Below are 23,975 nucleotides of genomic sequence, written 5' to 3' on the forward strand. Positions count from 1 at the left end.
CCACTGCATGCATCCAATGAAGTGGGTTTTAGCCCACAAAAGCTTATGCTGAAATAAATTTGTTAGTCTCTCAGGTGCCACAAGGACTCCTCGTTCTTTTTGCAGATACAGACTGACATGGCTACCGCTCTGAAACCTGTCACCAGGAGCCTGGATTTGGGTCAGAGCCGAACAATAAAGTGCTTGTTTTTGTGACGATTTCAAAACAAACTATTACTGAGGTTTGAGCATCAGCTTCTCCAAATGCTAACTCTGGATTGAGCTTGGACCTCAGCCCAAACCCACCGTAGCGCTCAGCACCAGTTCAGCTACCTGGCCTGTGTCTAGTTCCAAGTCTAAGGATTAATCAACTCTAAATAAGCGTATGCTTAAGTGCAGCCTGAACAGTGATGATTTCCTGAATCAGGCCCTGAGTCTCCTATCTCTACACGTGCAGCCGTCATTCACCTTAGGGGAGGGAATGGCAATGTAGGCAAGGGTTAGAGAAGGAAGCTCGGAGTCAAGACTTTGGGACGCTATTCCTGGCTCTGCCACTGACTTGCTACATGACCTAGGGCAAGCTCCTTAATAGCCATGTTCTGTAGTTTGCTCATTTGTAAAATGGACCTGGTGCATAAGCCCATCTTTTAAAAGTTTTTAGTGTCAAAGCTGATCCACCTTCCAAGTTAGTCAGGAAAGTGTTTACTAGGAAAATAAAAGTCACATCAGCAGAGAATTTGGCCCAGCGTCTTCCCCAAATGTGAAACATTCCATTTTTTGTCTTGACAATTACAGGAAGCTAAGAATGCTGCAACACTGGACAATTGTGCTTAGGTGACAACACATTACTCATTGGGGGAACTTCGGTTTATGGGACTGAACTGACAGGAAGCTTCTATTGACGTGAATGATGAGGGGAGTTGTATGATGATTGATTGTGACTAGAGAGAGACTGGATATTACTGGGTTGTGTTTAGGTTGAATTTGCCTGGAGACGTGCAGCTTCTGTCGCCTCTGAAGGGAAAACTTGATGCCAGAGTTGAGACATGAGATCACTTTTCAATCATCCTGAATCCCTCGTTCAGTTTTACTGCCTAGAGGTCACAGGGTTTGCTCACTCCAACATGGGCGATTATTTTCCAGTTCAAAGGGAGACTGTAAAGTCTTCACTAATGGCATCACAGACGAGTTGGTACAGACTGAAACAGCTGGGATCCCTTAGACTGTGGGATTTGTGTTGGGGGGGAGGCAATCTGCTGCTGAAAAAAGCGAACCCTGTAGCTGCTAACTAACACATGAGGCACTGGGTGTTTTTTAAACTCCCACCATGCTGGGAAAAAACATCAGTGCAGGAATGATCTAGAGTGAAATCCGCCCCCGAAATCAACAGTTTTGCCACTGATTTCAAAGTGGCCAGGATTTCATCCTCTGGCCTCCTGAGCTGTAAAAGGATCAGCAACAGTGTGCTATGCTGGTTCGCTGTTATGGCACAAACACCTCCAGCTGCTCTGGCTTTCTTCAGAAACGAGTCTGTGGTCATCAACTTTGCTGATGCACAAATGCCAGCCAGAACATTACAGAGCTTGTTAAGATGCATGTGATTTTAAGGGACAAGAAGCAAAATGGCCATCAGGTGTAACACCGTAAGAGTGCAGGGATGTGGAGCAGGGGCTTGGAAAGCCGGAGGGTTGAGATTCTTTTTACCATGAGCCTAATGGGAGGAGTCTTAATCCAGAAAATTGAAAAAACATTCCAGCTACTTTCCAATCCCCTTGGCAAGATAAAGCCAAGAGCATTGAGCCCTCCAGGAATAGTAAAGGAGTCAGTCTCCAAACACCATGCTGAGCTGCATTTATTAAGCGCTATTCCATGTCACTGTGGACTATTAGGTACTGTAATTAGTCACCATGGGAGTTATACATCCCAAGTCAAAGGCAACTGTACATAATTGATCTCATGGTCTATTACTAGGGGCAGACAAGCCCATTAAGAAGGCAGCCTGTTGCTCTCAGAACTTATTACCTGAGGGGGGAAAAGGTAATTTGAAATTAATAAAACTTGATCTAATAGAATAGGAAATAGGACACAAAACAGAGAGAGGCAGAGTACAGTGAAATTGCTACTTGGCTAATGAAAGCTGAGCCCAAAAAGGGACAATATTATCATTAAAGAAGGCAGCGTAAGTGTAATTAACTTCATCTTAATCATGTCTCCATCTGTTTGTCTGGGTGCATGCACTCTAGTCAGATTTCAATGGAGGTAGGTGCCTAAATAGCTTTGAGCCCTATGGATCCTACTTACCTGGGCCTTGGTGGTCTCACGTTAACCATTTGGATCCCCTCCCCCTGAAAATGGGCAGGTTTCAAACCAAACTAGCTAATTACTAGTAAGTCTGCAACAGGACCCAATCCTTTCCAGCTCTGAAATCTAGGATTGTTTGGCACTGAACTCGTACTTATGCCTGTTTCAAGCCTGGTTTGTTATAACTGCTTGCCCTGAGTGTGTATTATTCACAGACCAGTGCTGCTACTGAGAGGGACGGCGGGTACCAAGAGGTGGACTGGAAGGCCCCAGTTGTTTCTCTGCATTCCAGTGAACTCCTTGTAAGGGAACTAGGGGTTATTGTCCCATTAGAGGGAAGTTTTGTTGCAACGTAAGTGGGTTTCACAGGACTAATCCTCTAGGCCGGGAGCAATTATCAGCTCCTGGAGAGGTGTTAAATACAACCAAGGAGGGTGATTAGCACTTTGGTCTCCTCCTCCAAGGTGGCTGAGCAAAGGTTACTCCGAGGGAGGTGAGCGGAAATGGCCGGCTCCCTGTCCTGCTACAGCCAGAGGGAAGAGAAGCTGGAGTTGGTCCCAGGCAGTGTGTCTCACAGTTACAGGGGATGAGCTGTGCCCCTGCCCCCACTCCCACAGTAGGGGAGGAGAAGGAGATTTCACCAGGTAAGCTCTCCCCTCCTCCCCTCAAACTCTGCTGAAATTCAGTTTATTGTGAAGTTTGATGGTGACAAACAACTGAAACCAGGACAGGAGTCCTCCTGTTCTTTTGGCGGATACAGACTAACACAGCTACTACTCTGAAACCTGTTAACTGGAACCATTTCACTCCTCTGTGTAAACTGTGATCCACCCCAGCCCTGGGTAGGGCAGATGAAGGGAGATATTTTTCCCCCCAGAACTGCTTATAATATATAACAAAAAAAGTGCTACACCTCCTCTAGGGGCTCTGCCTTGTGGCAGTGGTGGGCTAGGGTAGCTATTCCTACATATGCCCATCTTGTTTCTAATTGGTCTCTTACCTATCCCCAGGTTAGTTAGTCTCTCATTTCAAGTTCTTGCATATACATCCTGCTGCCTATGGGTCCCTGCCCCCACTCCCCCAATTATTGCTCTCTTCCTCCAGGTAAGGAGGGGACAGAAGCTGTGAAACCGCCACAGCACAAGCAGATGAATTAGCAAACTCAGCCCCATCACAGCCAGGCTAGAAGCCTCTGTGACAGGGAGGGACAGGCACAGGTGAGGAAGTGAGGCTGCTGGAGCCTCTATAGGTCTATCCTGTGAGAAACAATCTGCCACACTGACCCTGGGTCAGTTGGCTTGGGATTATGGGGTTTGGGCTGTGGGGCTAGAAACTGCAATGTAGGGTTGGGCTCTGAGACACACAATCCTCTCCCCCCACCCTCCCATGGGGGTTTAAAATCCAGACTCCAGCCTGAATATCTACACTGCAGTTTTTAGCCCTGTGAGCCTGAGTCAGCTGACCTGGACCAGCCGTGGCCAGGCTGCTGGTCTTTTATTGCAGTGTAGACATACCCCCTGTGTCACCTCGCGTAGCCCTGCCGGAGCCAGGACCGGTGTTTGGTTGGCTGCACAAAAGCAAATTAAACCTCAGGAAGCTTCAAACAAAATCCTCAAAGGAAACCTCAGCCCCAAAACAAGCAACCGATCCAGAGCTCAGGAATCCTTGGTGAGTTAAACCCCAAAACCAAACTCCACTGTTATGAAGCCGCTGGAAGCAAAGCTACCAAAATGGTATGTGGAGGGTTCCTGCACAATGCAAAAAACCCCCCCCACACACACACATTCTGCCCCCGCCCAGTTACGGAGAAGAAAGCTGAGACTGGCTAGAACAGGATTTGCAGCCAGAGGCAGATCCTCTGCTGGTGTAACGTGTCCTAGCACCGCTGAAGTCAGATCTACAGAGCTTGATGTCAACAGGGCTATGACAATGTACAATAACTGAAGATCTGCCCCCAGGCTTTGCTAGGGGGGAGGGGATATTTAAACAGTGACCATGACGTAGAAATCTTGAGCAGAGAAACTTGGATTAAAAGACCATCAGCATTAAATAATGATTATTAATACTTAGCATCTTCTTAGCAGCAGATCTGAAAGAGCTTTAGAAAGATGGTTAAACATTATTATCCCCATTTTACAGAGAGGAAAAACTGAAGTGCAGAGGCCCAGATCCTGAAAGGTATTTAGGCTCCTACCTTCCACTGAAATCAATGAAAGTTAGGAATCTAAATACCCTCTGAGAGCTGGCCAGAAGAGTTTACATGACTGGCACAGTTCCATGGGTAGTCTACAGCAGAGAGGGGGAAAATAAGCCTGCTAATTCTCCTTCGGGTGCCCTCCCCCCATTAGGCCACATTGCTCTAAACCTGTACAGTTCAGTCACTAGAATGAATTTGCATCAGTTGAACCAGTTTTGAACATTGATATAAGAGGGGAAAGTGGTGTCTGGTAAGAGGGAAGGTCCCAAAGCTCAGTTTCCTTCCAATCTGAATGTTGTCTACACAGCCATTTTAAGCTCCCCAGCCTGAGTCTACTATGGCCAGGCCATGCATCCCTTATCCCTGTGTAGACATACCCAAAGGCTGCTGGGATTTATACAAGACAGGGTGCTGAGAAAATAAAGAGGCTGTTCGAAGATCTCTTGCTGGAGCTACCAGCTGCTTGGCAGCTGGATTAGTGCAAGGTCCTCTGCGATGCCTCTGCCACTTGCATGATTTGGCTGCCATTAATGAAAGGTAGTCATTTCTCAGCCCTATAGCTCTCAAAGTGGGTGAGCAGCATTATCCCTATTGACAGATGGGGATTGCTGAGATACTGAGAGGAGGGGAAGTGACTTGCCAAAGGTGAGCTGAGTCAGAGCGAGGAACAGGAATCAAAACAGCTGGGGTGAAATCCTCCTAGCTCTCTAGAATGAACTGAATGGCTCTCTTGCCACTGGTTTCCTTGAGGCCAGGATTTCACCCCTGATTTCCCAGTCCAGTCCCCTCAATCACAATTGGCAGCTATAAAATTTCAGCTGAAGCATGATTAGAAGAGAAATGTGGGCTTAGCCTCTCTGTGTGGAATTGGCAAAACAAATTAATGCTGTGTGCCTGGGGAACTCGGCTGACGTCTCCTGGTGTAACAGGAGATGACAAAGGTTATCAGAGCAGAAGAAACACATTTGGGTGAAAGTAAATACACCTGGTAGGGAAAACTATTTTAAATAGCTCCCAGTGACCTTTGACAATTTGCCTCCCTAGTGTAACAGCAACTGAGGATGGCTAATGACAGTTTATCAAAGAGCTGTCCATTTTCTGTGTTCAGTTTTCTGCTTTCTCTTCCCCCAGGAATTAGAGAGTCATACTAATAACGTATGTTATATTGGCGGGGAAAGTAATCTCTGGAATCTCAGTAACAAAATCCTGGTAGATTGAAGTCAAAGGGCTCTTACTGCTTAATGAGAGGTGACTGCAATGTACATATTCAATTCAAGGCAGGCTGGGCCCCCCATTATCTGTACAACATCTAGCGCAATAAACGGCAGTCCTTGCCCCAAAGACCTTACAGTCAAAAAGACAAGACCTCCTGGGGGTGTGGGGCTAAATGTGGCCGGGATTGGGACAGAAAGGGTAACTACAATAAAACCATGTGTGAGATTCTTAGCCAGCTGGGATCAGAGATTACGATTTGTTATCTGGATTAATTAGAGCAGGTGATAGTTTTGGATTTCTCACCACGATTAATGTTTTGTGACCCTTCCAAGTTTGTTTTAGAATAAGTGGGTTGTATTTTGATTTTTCTGCTTATATAGGGATGCTAGGTGCTAACAGTGACCTCCTAGCAAAATTCCAACTCTCTGGTAATTATCTTTCACCTAGCTAAACACTTGTGGTTTCAATTAAATAAAATACCTTCACTTCATATCATAAACCATTGGGCATTGTTGTTAAGCAGCTGCCACACTTCCCCCGGAGTTAGCTGCATTTCAGTAGTAAGATCAGGCGATCCCTTTGTATATTTTGGCATCTTTGTAAAGCTCTTTAAGATGAAAAGCGTTAAATCAATTTAAGATTGCAGTACTTCAATGAGCAAGATGATGAGTTACTCCTGTGCTAGTCACCGGCCAATCCACAAGCCAGGAACTGGTCTGGTGACTTTCAGGGCAGGTATATAAGTCTCACAGGTAGCCCAGAAGCTCAGTTTGCTCCAGGTCACCTGAGGGCTTGAAACTCCCTGTGGCCTGATAGTGCCAACAGAATCACCAAGCCTTGGCCTGCTCCTGCTCCAGCCTTGTTCTAACACCGGCCTTGCTCCAATCCTGCTCTGGACGCCTGATTCCGGCTCTGACCAGCCCTATCACAGTTTCTGACCGTATTGAAAGAAGTGTCCAAAAAAAAAAAAGAGTAAGCTATTCAAACCTCAAAATCACCGTGATCTTCCCATTGTAGCCCAGTAGAGGTTTGAAATTTAACATGTGTTCTTAATCAATGATAACTTTCCCCTGCCATTCTGTAGATTGGTTTATTATTGTCGGGTTGCACGTAGGTGCTGAAATGTGTGCAATAATGTTGCTTTGTGGGGAAGGGGGTTCTTAATCATATACAAAGCTACTAGTACTTCAAAACACACATGCCTGCCTGAAGTTGCAAACACCACTGGTTCGGGGGCTTGAGCCAAAGCCTTCTGGAGTCAATGAGGCACTCAGTAATAAGCAATATGCCAATTCAGACCCCAAGGGAACACCTTACAGAGGTATTTGTAACACAGCGTCTCTTACTGTAAAGCAAATACAGTAGGTCAGTGTAGCTCTGCGTTGTCTGAGGGCTCTCTAGCGAGCAAAGTGTTACTGCACCTTTAAGTGCATGCTAATACGTGAGTTGGGGAACCTCTGAACTCCGGCAGGTCTGTCTCTTGGCTTAAGTTAAAAGCAATTTAAGGTGAAAGAGAACTTAATTTTAACAAACTGAATTTTAATCAAAACTCTGTCTTCACGGAAAAGCCAAATGCATTTAAAAAATGGGCCTCGTTCTGATCTCACTTACATCAGTTTTACAGTGGGTTAATTAACTCCACTGATTTCATTGTAGTTACTCTTGTGATTTATCCCATTGTGAGATCAGAATCGGGCCCCACGGGAGTGATCTATTGTACACAACAAACTGCATTATTTCAGGAGCGATTATCCTGAGAGCACTTTAAAGACTTCTGAGTTATTTATCTTGGCATAGTAGAGCCTTGGCATAATTTCTAAACGATGAGCTGTATCTTAGACTGCAGTGAAATCTGTAAGTAAACGAGGCCTTTTCAGTTGTTAGGACAAGAAAATGCCTATGTGTGAGATGACCCCATGCACAGATTTACTGCACAACCAGACCACAACGCTACAGGCTTAATCCTGCACAGTGCTGAGTGCTCTCAAATCCTACTGCCATCATGAGGGCTTGAGCATGCTCGGCAACTGGTAGGATCAGGCCCTTAAAATCTAATTAGAATCCAAGGAGTGTGTTCATTGCTCGTTTACAAGGTCCTCTCAAATCACTGCTAACACAAACTACATGGATCTGTAATGACCATAATCAATATTGACTTAGTTATTAGACAAAGGCTGTTTTCCCCAATCTCTCAGTATCGCAATAAGGAGGTTTGCAAGAGGAAAGGTTTTAAAATGTATATTTGCAACTACAGAATATATTACAGGAAAATATAGTTCCAGGCTGTCAGGTGCAGGAGACGTACAATCCTTCAAAACTCTAAGAGAACAAAGCACTTCATTATATGTAAATCATTGACAGGTAAACACTTTAGCTGGGGCTAGTGGATTTGTTTAATTTGTTAGCTGAAAAATCAAAGGATGAGGTTCAAGGGAGGGGGAAGGGAGAAATGTACAGGAACTGATGTCTGGATTTCAAGCAGTGAATAATTTACAACAGAACTATGGCCCAATTCTGCAATGTTAACTCAAGCGAATAGTCCCATTGGCTTTGGGGGAGCTATTCCTGTTATCCCTGTCACTGTCCTGAAGAGCTTGCAACCTAGATATGCAAGACGCACACAGGGTGGGAGAGAAAACGGAAGGAAAGAAGTAATTTTGTCCAAGGTCACACAGGAGATGAATGACATCAACAGACCTCCTGACTCCCAGCTTCGTGCCTTCCCCGCTGGATACGCTATGTCTTGGTAAATGAAGGATGTGGGATTGGGCCCCAAGTATCCAAATCTAAATATGACGCCTACAAGAGAAACAGTCCTACAAATGGATGTTATGAAACACAAAGGTTCAATACTTGCCCTCCCGATGGTACCAAAGGAAGGAGTCCGTTTCCAGTAACGAAACCTCTTGTACTAGAAATAGGGTGGTAACCCGGAGTTTGATTCTGGGTTGTACCTTTAAGAGAGTCAGCCAGGAACTCCCATCCCAAGGGGAAGGGACCCAATGGTGGCTTTAAGCCATCCTTTGTGCCCTTCCCATCCTGTTGTACTACCTGGGATTTCCACAGGGCTGTGGCCCTGTCTCCATCACACCCCTTCCTTGCCCTGCCAGTCCCCCATCCCCCTGGAGCTGGTGAAGTGGTCCTCAGAAGTCAGCCTTTTAGGACCCCTTTACACTCTCCCACTCATCACAAGCTATCTTCTTCAATTGTCTCAACAACCGTATGAAATTAACGCTAAGAAACGACTCGGAATTTTGCGACTAGCCTGGATCCGGTCTCTACAATGGCCCATCTCACAGTATGGAGCCGTCAACGGGAGCAGCTTTTCCAAGGAAGAATGAATAGCCTTCCAAGCTGACAAGTCAGTTAGTCCATGCCCAGAATAACGATGTTGGTCAGATGTGCAAGGCACCAGAGATGTCATCAAGATGGCTTCTCTAGCAGAGTGTGGATACAGTAGCGGATTTCTTTTATCGTGTACTGAAGCTGTCCAGCTGTGGAAGTGTATCCAATGATGGTTGGCTTGGCTGGAATTGTTGCCTGGATGGTGATGGAGTGCCCAAAGGAATAAAGTTGGCTGTACAACCACAAGAGATCATGAAAAGCCCATTGTACTTAATGGAGTCAGTGGATGAAATGCGGTATCTGATGGAATCTAAGAAAATGACTCGTGTCACTGTTATAAACACCAGCCCACTTTCTAGGGAACTTATTCTCCTGGGATCTGCATTTGCATTGAATTTGCACCAGGCATCCTCACACCCAAGACTCCAACCCCTTCTCAGCCTCAAGGATACACCGTGCCTGACCTACCCTCTACTCCAGAACAGCAAGGGGGAGCCCATAATGAGGCCAGCTATCACCCACCGTAGTTCTCCTCTTCCTTTTTCCAGTGCACAGCAACACAGCATGCAAGCCTGACGCTCTAGCTATTGAACGCATAGCTTGTAGGTTTCTCTTGCCTGAGACATCCTAGTACATCACTGCGAGAAATGAGGAAGTGGAGCTGGCATTCCTCACTCATATGAGGAGAAATGACATCTTCCCGTCAAATCTTAGAGGAACATCGTACCATGGAAGCTGCAACTCCAGGCTTACGCTCTGGGAAAAAAAGCAAGTGAGTGTGATGCCATCTGGAAAGAAGCGTAGCTGATAAATGAAAGAAATGTTTTAAAAAAGAGCTGTGTTCCATGCCGACTTATTGTTCATGGGCAGTCAGACGCTCTATGCTATATTTGATTAAAATAATAAAAATGAGTTCTGTTGGGAGGAAGAGAGGGAAAGCATAATTAAGAGACATCAGTACAAACTCAAGTGTAAATCTGAAGTAATTCCACTGATTCAGTGAGTGCCTCAGTTTATGAAGGTGGAAATGGGTATAATTTGTCCCACTGGGAAAAATGACGCGCCCTACTGAAAACAGAGGTCCTGATCCTGCTCCCATTGAAGCCAATGCAGAGAGACTTCCACTGGCCTCCAGAGGCATTGGATAAGACTGATCAGTTACAAATGGGCACAGAGCATGAATTCCCTTCTTGCTTCAGGAATGGCCTTTCTGGGCAAGAGCTGAAGGACAGTGGTAAATCAGTGAGGGGAAATATGAGCAGCAGCAGCAGCTGCTCATTTATACCTGTTCTGTGGCTGGCGCTCTTTAGGGATATCAGTTTTGCACTCTTCCCCAGTACTGAAGTCTTACCCATTTTAAAAGTGACTTGTTAATTCTCCAGGCAAGTCTAATACCCTTGTCATTACAGTCGTTTTTCACTTTCAATTAAAAATGTGTTAGCTGGGAGAAGAAGAGCAGAGGTTAGGAAGTGGGACTGGTTCAAGTGTGAAGGGAAAAGAATGAAAAGCTTTTGAAAGAACAGCTTGTATGAAACCCACTGGTGAGATCCAGATTCTGCGTCCTGTGTGTAGCTCTCACAGGACTGATAAAATCAGATTGTTTTGATACTTTTACCAGTATAAAAATGTCTTTAATTCCATTTTTATAAGCACTGAGATCTTTGCAAGACTGAAGTCTCACGAAGATTGATTTCAGCAACCTTTTTTTAAATTATTTTTGCACCATATTCCCACACCCCCTCCACAGATGACTGATTTACAACAAGTCTATTAAATTCCAGATTAAACTAACCTAGGAGTAGATGACAAATGTAGAGCACAAGGTGGTTCAAGAGACAAGCTACAAGCAGACAATGTTCATCCGTGAACCAGAACATCAGTTCCAAGTTGCCAAGACGCCAACTGAAAAAAAAATATTTCCACTGTAAAACAACCAAACAATCGTCCTGAGTGTTGCAACAGATGTAAAAGATTCTGGCTCAACCAGCCCTGTGGCTTGGCTTTTGTTTACAATGGCTCAGAACGTATTTATTTACACATTTCAAGGAATACACACTTAAGCATATTTACAATTTGTCTAATGTTCAAAGTCCAAGGTCATGTGATATGCTACTTTAACCACATCTGCTCCTATTTAGCATAAATTCTATCCACAGCTGGCCAGATCCGTAGTGATATATTTCTCAATTGCATAGTGTGTGGGGGTGTGGTTTATTCGCCTTCTTTAAATTAGGAGAGATTAGATCAGTCTTGTTCCCACTCAACAGGTACAAATGCTTAGTGCTCAAACTCATCCTCACTAGTGTTTCTGGTTCTCACATTCATTCTATTTTTCCTTCAGAAAGGGATCCATTATATGCAATTTTCTCTATCCCTCAAGAAACTGATACCGTCAGAGAGAATACCAGTGGTCCTTGGGGAAACAATGGGGAAGCTAATAACTGGGGAATGGCCCTGGCTGGCAAGGTTTACTCTTCCCAGACCTGAGCCCAGGATCAAAGGGGAAAGACCCTTAAAAGATGCTGGCCTATGGAGGGATTGCATAGCTTGTCAGCAGCAGCTGGTGGTTAGCCTACTTGCTGTGCTGCAGGTTGTGTCTGTCTTTCTCCCAGCCCACAGACTAAGGTAACTGGGCTGAATGGCACTTACTGAAGCTTGCAGGGGAAGATTAAGTCTTAGGTTAGGCATATAGACTTTTTTTGTTTTATCCCTTTAGTTTGGAAGAAGCTGTTCTTGAGTCACTTTAACTTCTATCACAGGCTCCTGGATGAAAAGCACTTTCAGGCATGGAACACAGTGGGTCTCTTGGGTTAATATGGTTGGTAAATAGCACTGCACCCAGTGATCCAATCTGAGTGGTAGGATTATATGGTTACACCCAGAGAGGGTGAAAGGAGTGAAACCTGCATTCAAGAGGGAATGAAAGGAGTCTAAAGTGTAACTCACTTTGTAACCATGACAGTGATGTATATTGGGTTTGCGCCTTGTGATCCCCATTAGTCAATGGGAGTTGTGGCCTCACTTGAAATGTTTACTCTTCAGAGATCCAAACCGAATTACAAAAACATAGGTCCCTGTTTTCTAAAGGCACTTTGTTCATTAAGGCATAAAAGTCAAAAGTCTGCATATATTAAAAAGAGAATGTTTTGTTTTGAATTTCCTCTGATAAAGAAATTCAGATTCTACATAAGAGAGACTGTGTGTTTATTCCCTTTTATGGCACAGTATGTTTGCTTTGTATACTGTTAATTGGGCCTAAATTAGGCCTCAAAAGAAAAACTCTCATTAAAATTCTGAGTAGTGATGTTGGCAAGCAGCTATTGAGAAGGCCCTTTCTTCCTTTGATAAGGTTTGAAACAGCAATAACAAATAGTAAAAATAAGATCACAGCCTGTTTTCCCTTGCCAATCAAAATAATGTATTCTCCAGGTTAAGGCCCTAAAATACAGAAAGACCCATCTTGTAATGACAACTGTCTCTATGTCTCAGAGGTCTACAAACATGCACAAGTGTTTATGCTCTAATGATAAAAGCTGACTATAAAAAAAAAAAGGTTTGTGTTCTCAAAGAGACCCTTACATACAGATTCTCCCAGTCAGTTCACTAGTTTTACAGTAAGAATAAAAATGTGAGAAATTAATGGCACTAGAAGTATAGTCATAGCTAAGTTAACAGTCAAGTCCTGATCCTGCAAATACTTAAACACAGGAATACCTTTACCAATATAAGTAGTCCTATTAAAGTCACTTGCATATACCCAATTAAGTATGTGCATATAGGTGCTATTCATTTAGGTGTCTGACTGCAACTTCAGGTGCTGAAGCCCAATGCAGCACACATGGCATTCACAAAATCCCTGCTCATCTGCCACCCAATTCTGTAGGTCCCTAAGTTTCCACTCTTTAAATCCCTTAAATTTCAGCTGTTTGGCATGTGCGCAGCCCCTTAAGTCCTGACACCACCTCGCAGCTCAGGGTCTAAATCAGTGGTGCCCAACCTTTTCCAGGTGGCGGGCTCTGGACAACGAGCCACCGAGGACCGTGGCTGGCGGACAAGCATCCGCCAAAATGCCGCCAAGAAGCGGCAACGTCAAGAGGTGTTGCTGCCAAAATTCCACCTAAGTAGCGTCATCAAGAGGCATTGCTGCCAAAAATCAGCAGCTTTTCGGTGGCGGCGCCTCTTGACAACACCGCTTTTTGGTGGCATTTCGGTGGATGCTTGTCTGCGTTGGGGACCACTGGTCTAAATCATACCACAGCTAACCCCCAGAATTCACAGGCAGGGAACACCTCGTTTATCTTGCCCCAACCCCCAGCCCTGATCCCCCTCCCACCCTCCGAAACCCTCGGTCCTACACCCCAAACACCTCATCCCCAGCCCCACCCCAGAGCCCTCGCCCCCTCCCGCACCCCAACCCCAATTTTGTGAGTATTCATGGCTCACCATACAATTTCTAATCCCAGAAGTTTGCCCACCCCTGGTCTAGATAATACTTAGTCCTGCCACAAGTGCAGGGAACTGGACTAGATGGCCTCTCAAGGTCCCTTCCAGTTCTGATTTCTATGAATGAGATTTGATAAATGCAAAACTTGAGCCAATTAGATGTCATGTAACTGACAAAAGGACCTAAATAAACAAACTCCAAGCACAGGCAGACTTCCTTTGAAGAGTCTGAACCTGGGTGTTGAAGTCCAACTGAATGTGAGGGAGAATGTAGTTGTTCAATAGCAAGCCTTAAATGCTCAGTTGCAGCATCTTATGCAGGCAAACCTCCCTTTGGGCTAACTTCTGCTCTGACCTCCACCCGCTGTGCAATCTTGCTGAATACCTCACTCTGAAGTTAGTAGAATTTGGGTTATCAACTGCCATGGGGATTATGCTTGCCTGAGAGTGATGTGGTTAGGTCCTACAGCTTTCACTTCTCTGCAACTGCTTTAGTATGGCCCTGATCCAGGATGGGGATTTCTGTAACTAATTTGGGTTGGGTTTGTTTGGGGAGAGTGGTCTTTTGTCTCTTTACAGGGTCCCTGTAAAAAAAGCCTATCAATTTAGCATTCTGTCATCCCACTTCACTGGCAATACTCCAGTTTTACTCCTGGATCCAAATAGCACCTCTGCTAATTCCACACAGTGGTGGAGGACACTGAAGATTTAGTGTCCTTACTCCACTTTGCTCTCTAATAGGTCAGTTACTGGTTTACAGGGTTAGGCATCGTGCCAGTAAGGGGCTACCTCAGAAGAATAGCATGGCAGTAGTTTTTTAAAACTTTCTTGCTCTGCATCATTATTGCTCAGTTCAAATCAGGTCAGCCACCCCCATGCAAATACATGTCCTCACTTTACTGTTGTGTCAAGGGCTGCCTGTAAACTTTGGCAGAGAAAACATTAATCTTTCAACACATAGGCATTTAAGCAATGATTAGTACTACCTATTTTTCTGAGAACTGGAATGCCATTTGGAACTGGCCCAGATCTCTTAAGAGAAGTCCCTCTGCCATCACCTAGGAGCAGGTCCAAACCTGTCTCTCCTGCACTCAATCAATCCTAAATATAGGTGAGGCAGGGCATGGTTCATTCAACAAACATTTTTCTTCTTGTGAGAAATCGTGTCAGTTTGCTCACTTGCGTGCCAAGTGGAAAACCAAGTATCAATTAAAATGTAATCCAAGGCTGTCAGTAAGGACTTTCACTTCAAAAGCCAAGCTATGACTAGTTCCAGGATTTCTGCCAGGGCAAGGGGAGACTCCATCCCAGATGCACCTCCACTGCTTTGCACTGCGAGGGTCTGATCATCTAAACATATGGCTTCAAAATTAGAGTTAGGCAAAACATTTTGGACAAAATTGTCTTGTCAAAAAATGCAGATTTGGGCCGACCAAAACATTTCATGAATTCTTGTCTATTTTGGCAAACTGTTTCAGTCAAAATGAAAAGTTTTGAATTATCAAAACAATTTTTTTTCAGGCTAGATTCACAAGGAGAATTAAGCACCACTGTCAAACATGGTGGATGCCTCTTATAACCTTTAGCCCAGTGATTTAAGCATTTACCTGGGGTGTGGGAAATCCATACTCCAATCCCCACTATGGAGCTGGGACTGGAACCCCAATGATGGCCCTAACTCTGGCTATAGAGTCACTGTCTCTCTCACGCATGCACGCCCCAGCGACTACTCAGGTACTTTAAGCAAAGTGGAACAGCTTCAACGGGAGACAGTGAGAAAGACCTGCCTCAGAATACCCCCCAGCCTGCAGGTTAAGGAACTCTTCCAGGAAACAGGAGACCCAAATTTAAATTATGCTTCAGGTTAAAGCACACCTAGATGAGTGCACTACCTGGAGGGGGTAGCTCAGTGGTTTGAGCCTGCTAAACCCAGGGTTGTGAGTTCAATCCTTAAGGGGGCCAGTTAGGGATCTGGGGCAAAAATTGGTCCTGCTAGTGAAGGCAGGGGGCTGGACTCAATGACCTTTCAAGGTCCCTTCCAGTTCTAGGAGATTGGTATATCTCCAATTATTATTTAACCACTTGGCTACTGGTTAAGGGAACATCCTCCTTTGCCCGTGTAGAGCTTCTTTTGAGCAGAAACAACTTTGTCAAAGAGCACAACTCCTCTGGCTTTTTCACTCACCAAAATATTTCAGTTTGGGTCAAACCAAGTGTTTGTCTCTCTTGTTTTTTTGTTTGGAACTGCCATCAAACTGAAAATCAGTTATGCGCCCAGCTCTACTGAAAAACCACCAGCAGGCTGGCATTTGGCGACTTAAATGCACCTCTGAACTATGCCTGGCTATAACGGCCTCACTTATTATAGTCCCAAATTTGCCTCCACTCCATGCTGACCTGGCAGCTTCTCTGGTTCTTGTCATATCAGAAGTAAACATTAATCATGAAGTGATTTGAAACTTATCTCCCAGCTTCCTCCTCTTCTAGTTCACTCTGGAACAGAGACTGCAAATGAGGTGAACATTTGGCTCTTGGAGGGCAGAGAGACTGAGGTGGAGATAAGGCTATAAACCCATATATATTTGTTAACTTGTTTGGAAATCAGCATCTGCTTTTCCATCCTGCACTTTACCTTGACTCATAATCTAGTTCTCCTGGGTTTTTAAGTGTCACCTCCCTTCATTTGGTGGCCTGTCATTTTCCCACTTTGCACCCAACCCATCCTTTCCCAAGACAGCATGGAAGACAAATGAGGAAAAAAATGCTTTTTAAAAAAGAGAACGTGAGATATGGACAGCCCATCTGTGCTCATCTATGCATATTTGATCATTGGGAGAGCTCCATCTGAACATGAAAAGCTTGTCCATGTCAGTGTTGTAGCTACTTTCTTGTATGAACCTGAATAAAATGACATGGTCAGATAAATTAATTTAGCAGTTAGGTCTTGTAAAAATAACTGTTAGCCTGGTTCTCCTATGACATGGTTATGGTTAACTTGGGCTGTCTTATAGCCTAGACAGGACCACATCATGTTTCCAGCAGCACCCACAACAGTGCTAAATCCTGTTCCCGGCTTAGTTGCTTCACCTTAGCAAGGCTTGTCCTAACTATAGCCAGGAACCAACTGTTATGAACAGGTCCCCTGACAGGTATTTTGACCGTGTAGATGTGCCTGAAAGGTGTGTGTGATCGCTAAAACAGGAAGAAAAAAATATATCCTTGAATTTCCCTAGCACCTTTCATGTCATAGAGTCCCAAAGATCGTCATTACTAAGTAAATGTAAAACCACTGAAACAGTCACCTCTTGGGCACAACGGTGTCAGGAGAGCAAACTGTGGCAAGACAGCAGAGGAAAGCCCTATTCATAAGAAGAGTACCAAGGGATTTTTAATGTCCATAAAGAGCTAGCAGGACTGTCTGTTCTTAAATATTTAGAAATACTTTCACTGAAAAATCTGTAGTTTATTACAAAATCATCCTATGGGTAGGGGGAGCTTTAGAAATACGGTTAGAATAATCAGAATTGATCTATGACAAGGAAAAAATGTAAATAGCAATTCAAATTGTTCCTCTATCAGCAGTTCTCAAATGCTGGGTTGGGACCCCAAAATGGGTTGCTAGCCTGTTTTAATGGGGTTGCCAGGACTGGCATTAGATTTGCTGGGGCCCGAGGGTTTCAGTCCTATGTGGTGGGGCTCAGGGTTACAGGCCCTCTGCCTGGGGCGGAAGCCCTTGGGCTTTGGCCCCCTCACTCAGGGCGGTGGGCCTCTGGCAGGCTCAGGCTTCAGCCCCCCCCCTTCCTCCTGGGGTCATGTAATATTTTTTGTTGTCAGAAGAGGGTTGCAGTACAATGAAGTTTGAGAACCCCTCTAACTGGAAGACAGGAAAAGAACCTAAAGCCAATTTTTTTTTTGAAACCCGTCTATTTAACATAAGCTGCTTAATTTTCAAAGATGGTGGATACCCCAAATCCACAAACCACCCTGGGGGGGGGCATCCCAAAACATAGGAATTGCTGTACAATTACTGACCCCTGCTGCATCTATTCCAGTATCCTCTCGCCAACAGCAGCCAGCACTAGATATAATACTTCAGGGGAGCCCACCACAGCTGGTAGACACAACAAATATTGGTGGAAAATAGTTTAAACTTTTTTTTTAAACTTTAAACTGGGTAACTTTTTTAAAATAAGCATATTCTGTAGTGGCTTCCTTCTCATTCCTAACATGGAATGCAGTATTCCACATTCATATTATGTTTTATCAAGCCCAAAATCACTGAGTACCTGAACAGAGTTTGCAAAAATTAGGCAAGTGTAAATACTGTAACTATACATTAAGTGGTACAACACCACATAGGGGTGTGATAGAAGCAAATATTGGTATGGAATCAGGGACAGACTTGCTATCTTTTCCTGTTTTATCCTACAGGACTCCAATTAAGATTTTGTAAAAGTCATCACAATTTTGCAAAGTTGATTCCCTTCCCTGAAGTGAATTCCACATTTTTCCCCCAATCAAACATGCCCTTAACTTTTGGGCAGGTGACAATTATATGGGAATGCTTCAAAATGCATATGGGGTGGGGGGAGTTGCTAGGCAACAGGTCCATAATGCTATAAAAGGAGCTCAGGAATAAGTGATCTCCCCCTCCAGTCCCAGTGCTAGAGGGGGAGGCTGGGTTGTATTGTGTGTTGCTGTCAGTACAGGATTGCAGAACCCCCCCCCAGCCCCATTTCAATATGGACACATAGCCCTGCCTGTTACAGAGCATGAGCTGTGGGGAGGGGGAAAGCACAAGCTACAGAAGAAGCCAAGACCTAATGCTTTGCTTTGAACCATTGCTCCCATTAGAGGTACAGGTGCTTGGCCTGAGTTCTGGAGCCGGTGCCCTGGCAACACCTCGTTCTCACTGCAATGTGCCTGGTTGTGACTAGTTGCTTTTCTGAGCTTAAGTAAGGGCAGCCCCCTCTCCCAAAAGCCATCCCCACTTTCACCAGCCCCTTCCTCCCCCAATGCCATCCTCTGCTGTTGCCTAGAGCCCCCCTCCTCCCCAGACCTCTGGAACCTCTCCTGCTCCCTAAACGCCAACCATTGCTGTCCCCGGCCTCCAAGCACCTACCCCTGCTGCCCCCCAAACATCATCCCTGGCTGTCCCCTGGAACCCCCTGCTCCCCAAACACCATCCCCCCGCTGTACCCCTGCTCCCCAAACATCTACCCCTGCTGCCCCCCTGCCCCCGAAACATCATCCCTGGCTGTCCCCTATCCCCAACACCATCTCCCCGCTGTCCCCTGGAACCCCCATCTCCCCAAACACTTACCCCTGCTACTCCCCCTGCCCCCCAAACACCATCTTCCCGCTGTCCCCTGGAACCCTCATCTCCCCAAACACCATCCCCCTGCTGTCCCTCCTTCCCCCCAAACACCATCCCCCTGCTGTCCCCTGGAACTCCCATCTCCCCAAACACCATCCCCGCTGTTCCCTGCTCCCCAAACACCATCCCCCTGCTGACCCCTGGACCCCCCTTCCCCCCAAACACCATCCCCCTGCTGACTCCCCTTGCCCCCAAACACCATCCTCCCGCTGTCCCCTGCCCCCCAAACACTATCCCCCCGCTGTCCCCTGGAACCCCCTGCTCCCCAAACACCATCCCCCCGCTGTACCCCTGCTCCCCAAACATCATCCCTGGCTGTCCCCTACCCCAACACCATCTCCTCGCTGTCCCCTGGAACCCCCATCTCCCCAAACACTTACCCTTGCTACTCCCCCTGCCCCCCAAACACCATCTTCCCGCTGTCCCCTGGAACCCCACCGCTGTCCCCTACTCCGCAGCCCCCCCACGCCAGGCTGGAACCCTCCCCCCGCCGCGTTGGAGTTTCCCCCCCTCGGGGGCCCCCCGCAGACGAGCGCAGCCCCGACCGGGCCCCTCGCCATTGGCCCAAAGTAGGTCACTGCGCGCTCCCACGTGATCCCTGCCGAGCGCCGCCGCCTGGACGCAGGCGGGGCTCCAATGTGACGGGGGCGCGCGCGGGCGCGGGCTGGGCTGGCAACCAGAGCGCGACTCTCGGGTTCGCCTCTGCCCGAGCCGGTCCAACGTGCTTCGGGCGGGTAGCTGCGAGCAGCCTGGTGGGAAGGCTAACTTCCTGCTCCTGCAGGAATCCTGCCTCCACCAGCCAGCGGGGTCCCCTGCCCCGGGACCCCCCTCAACGCTCAGTGGTCTCCCTTCCTCCATGGGAGCGTCAGATACTGATTTCATTTCTAATTCGGACATGCATCCAATGAAGTGGGTATTCACCCACGAAAGCTCATGCTCCCAAACGTCTGTTAGTCTATAAGGTGCCACAGGACTCTTTGCTGCATTTACAGATCCAGACTAACACGGCTACCCCTCTGATACTTGACACTTCTAATTATCTAGGGGCTTTGCAGGGTGGGTAAAGAAACATCAGCCCGTCTAATTCTATGGCCACCAATGACATTGCCCTTGTTTCACGAGAGACGAAGGCTTGCGTCTCAAGTGTGTCCGCTTTCACTTTGACAGTAAGGTGGTGGGCTGCTGCAACCTCGTGACTTTTTAAAGAGACACTCAGGACCCAGCATTTACTGAATTATTAGTGTCAGGCCTGCTAGGTAGAATTAGGTGTATCTGCATTTGGAAATGAGTAATGTGGTATTTGTATAACCTGAGCTGTTGAAAGACACGTCTATTGAGAGCGAAAGCAAAGGCCAAATAGGTTTGACTCTGGAACATCGTCTAGTTATTGCAGAAGATACGAAATCCTGGTGGTCAACTCAGGCAACCTGTTCACACCAGGCTGTTGCCCAGCTCGATCTCCGCAGCCTCTCTTCAGCTTTGTGGTGGAAGACGGCACCAGTTTGTCCAGCAAAGACTCAGGATTTCAGCCGCCAGCTGCAAGAGCAGTTGTATCAGTGGGATGCTCATTTCAAGACACTCCTTGATTGTCTGCTGCCAAGTATCCCTCTGCCGCTCGAAGTGGGGCAAGAAATTCCGGCAGAGTCACTTTCCTTCAACCAAGAAGAGACTCATATCGTGGTCTGTGAGTTGAAGTCTGGGAAAGGGCCCCCGAGTTGCTGAAGTCAGGGGAAAGTATTGTGATAGGACAGCTGCACGGGCTCTTCCAGACCATCTGCTGCATTAGTGTAATCTGTTATGACAGGAGGAAGGATGTTATTCTGCTTGCGTTCAAAAAGGCCAATAAGGCCGAATATAGCAACCACAGAGGTATTATGCTCCTTTCAGTCCCTGCCCTGGGATACTCTTCTCTTCCATGTTCCATGTTCGTATCTTGAATCAGTGAAAAGCCAGGCTAGTCAGTGCAGCCTTAGTACTGATCAGTCCAGTTTCAACCAGATCTTCGCCTTGAGACAGCTTTTTGAGAAGATGGCTGTATTCAAGAAGCCACGCACAACACTTTTTATCGAGTTCTTTGATTCAGTGCATCAAGCAAGCTTGTAGGATCTGATAAGGCAACCTGGTGTCCCTGGGAAGCTTGTGTTATTGATAGAACAGCTCTGTAATGGAATGGAAAGCTGTGTTTTGAGTTAATGGTAGATACAAGGCATGGTTTTCTATTTCCGTGGGAATTTGGCAAGATTGCATCTTGTCACCATCATTCAATATTGGCACTGGTTGGCTGATGGATAAACTTGAGGAGGCATCCGTCAGTATTGAGCTGAGCACCATATTGCTTCAAGATCTTGAATATGCCAATGATATTGTCTTGTTGGCTCAGTCTGGTAAATCATTGCAGCTGAGGGCCAGTATGTTCAGGCAAGAAACAGCCTGCATTAGTCTGGTTATTAATCCCGATAAAACGAAATCCCTGGCTATTACCATCAAGCAACTGCCAACTCTAGAATACAACCAGCTCAGCATTAATCTATCCAGATGGTCACTGTCAAATACTTGATAAGTGTCATAGCCAGTTTTGAGAATGATCAAAGGAAGTAGACACTTGTATAGCAGCAGCTGCTGCCACGGTCCAGGCCTTTTATTGGCCTCTGTGGAGATGACCTGACATCATGTTTACTCCAAAGCTTTGGATCTATAGAACAATGGTTGATTTACTTACTTATGCCTCTTCATTCCAGACAGAACATAGGGCCTTTCACCACTGCCTTCCATCTTTGACAGGCTCTCGCTGCTTCTGCCCATGTCATTTTGGTAGCCTTCAGTTCCACTGTTATTTTGCATTTCCTTGTTAACCTTGGTCTTTCTGATCACCTCTTGCCCAGGAGATTCCAGTCCAGTGCTTGTCTTGTTATGTTATTCAGGTTTTTCCTCCCTCTATGTTCTAGCCATCTCCATTTTCATTCCGTAATTTTCTGTCCTATCGGTTTCAGTTTTATCCTCCTCCAGAGTCCTTTGTTTGTGATTTTCTTCTGGCCATCTATATTTAGGATTTGTCTATGGGAGCTGTTTATGAAAACTGGTTGTTTAGATAGTAAGGTCTTAATAAGTCTCCAAGTTTCAGCCCCATATAGTAAGACAGACTTTACAATGGTTTTATATATTCAAAGGTTAGTTTTGGAGGGCAAATTTTCTGTTTCTCCAGAGAAGCTTTACTGTTGTCAAGGCATGTCTGGCTTTTGTGCCTTCATCTGTTCCACCGTTTTACTTACAGTGCTGCCAAGATATGTGAAATATCAGACCTCTTCTGTGTCAGTCCCGGAAAGTGTTATTGGTGTTTTCTGTTGTATGTTGATTCCCATGGTTTTAGTTTTCTTGGTGTTGACTTTCAACCCTATTTATTGTGCCTAGGCCGGAAGATCATTTGGTCTGGTCTGCATGTCTCTATAGGTATGGGATTGGATAGCAAGCTGATGTCATCTGCAAAGTCAAGGTCTTCCAACTTCTGCATGACACTCTACTGTATGCCCCTGGGTTGTTCTGTGATCTTTCTCATTACCCAATTTACTACCAGTAAAAAGATCATGGGTGACATAAGACATCCTTATCTGATGCCAGTAGTAACCTTGAACAGCTTAATCAGTTCAGTTTTTATGTATTATTTGGAATGTCATATTTTCATAGAAGCTCTGAAGGAGGTTCACACATTTCTGGGGAATTCCAAAGTGGTGTAACAAGTTCCATGACATAAAAAGCTTTTTTTAAATCTATACCATTTGTGTAAAGTGGTGACTGCCATTCAATCAACAGTTCGGGGTTGATTCATAGGGTTACTATGTGATCTATACAGGATTTATCCTGTCTGAACCTTCGTCTATTCTTGTCTAACCTTGAATCTACTGCTTTTTTTATTCTGTAAAGAATAATGCAAACTTTACTTGGGACTGACGTCATTTGAATGCCCCTCCAGTTTGTGCACTGACTGAGGTCTCCTTTCTTTGGCAGATTCACTATATGACCCTTTTCCCACTCATTTGGTTTTTTTTTTTCCTTCTTCCCATATCTTTTGTAAGAGGCCTATCAAAATGTCTATTGTGTTCTTCAAGTCTGGCTTGAGAACCTCCACTGGGATGTTACCTGGACATTGTGCCTTTCCACTGCCCTCTCTACTTCTACTCTGGGGATAAATCTTAGTTTGACATCCAGATCTTCTCCTCCTTCTGTGTCTGGGGGATTGACCACTGGCTTGCCATTCAATAGTTGACAAATATTCTCCCCATATATTTAATTGTCCTTCTTGTCTTGGGCTGGTCGTTTGGTATTTGTTTTTCTTCCAGAAAGTATGCATTATTCAATGTTATGCTCGAACAAATCAAGCTAGCCAAAAGGGAAAAGAAAACTTCTTTTTTCGGGATGTCATCTACTATACTGTGTAGCTGCTCAAAGAAGTCTTCCTAGTAATGGAAGGCATAAATGCTAAAGTCGGGAGCTACTACACTGGCAGGAAGAAATTATGGGGAAACAAGGCCATGGTGAAATTAACAAAAATGGTGTACTGATTGATGACTCTTGTGGCATGAATGATCTGGGCATTGGAGGAAATATCTTCCCTCAACATACTAATTATAAGATAACCTGGAGGTGATCAGATCACACAACTGAGATCCAAATTGATCACATTACAATTCAGCACAAATGGAGAAGAACTTTAGATGTACATAACAGGAACAGGGCAGATGTGGACCACACTAGCGAGAACGAAATTGAGAATAAAAATAAGAACAAAAAAGAGATCTGAACAACAGAGATGCCCATGTTATAACATCAGCAAGCTAAACCAGATGACAATACAACAAGAGTTTAGAATTGTGCAAGCAAATAGATATCAGGTACAAAAGATGAAGATTATGGAACAGTAGACAGCAAATTAAAACAGGTAAAGGAAGCTCTCACCGAAACTTGCAAAGAAGTGCTGGGATTCAGGAAGAAACACCATAAGGAATGGTTATCTGAGGATACACAGCCGAAAATAGATGAAAGATGCAAAATTAAACTGAAAGTAAATCAAGCAAGAACAAGAACACACAGTGACTCCAGGAGGAAAATGCTGTAAAGAACAAA

General features: G+C 45.4%; 1 protein-coding gene across 4 annotated transcripts in view; it reads left to right on the top strand.

The window, feature by feature from the left end:
* The first annotated feature begins 2,748 nt into the window (after positions 1-2,748).
* Positions 2,749-23,975, top strand: part of HLF (HLF transcription factor, PAR bZIP family member) — a 69,467-nt gene continuing 48,240 nt past the window's right edge. For 3 of the 4 annotated variants that reach the window (XM_044983463.1, XM_044983464.1, XM_044983466.1), the window contains exon 1: positions 2,749-2,924. In XM_044983463.1, the coding sequence (XP_044839398.1) occupies positions 2,867-2,924 (58 nt within the window). In that variant the 5' untranslated portion in view covers positions 2,749-2,866. The remainder of the gene's footprint in view (positions 2,925-23,975) is intronic. The other variant, XM_044983465.1, reaches the window with a different exon arrangement.

Source organism: Mauremys mutica, chromosome 12 (genome assembly GCF_020497125.1).
Source record: "Mauremys mutica isolate MM-2020 ecotype Southern chromosome 12, ASM2049712v1, whole genome shotgun sequence".
In the NCBI taxonomy this organism is placed as follows: Eukaryota; Metazoa; Chordata; order Testudines; family Geoemydidae; genus Mauremys; species Mauremys mutica.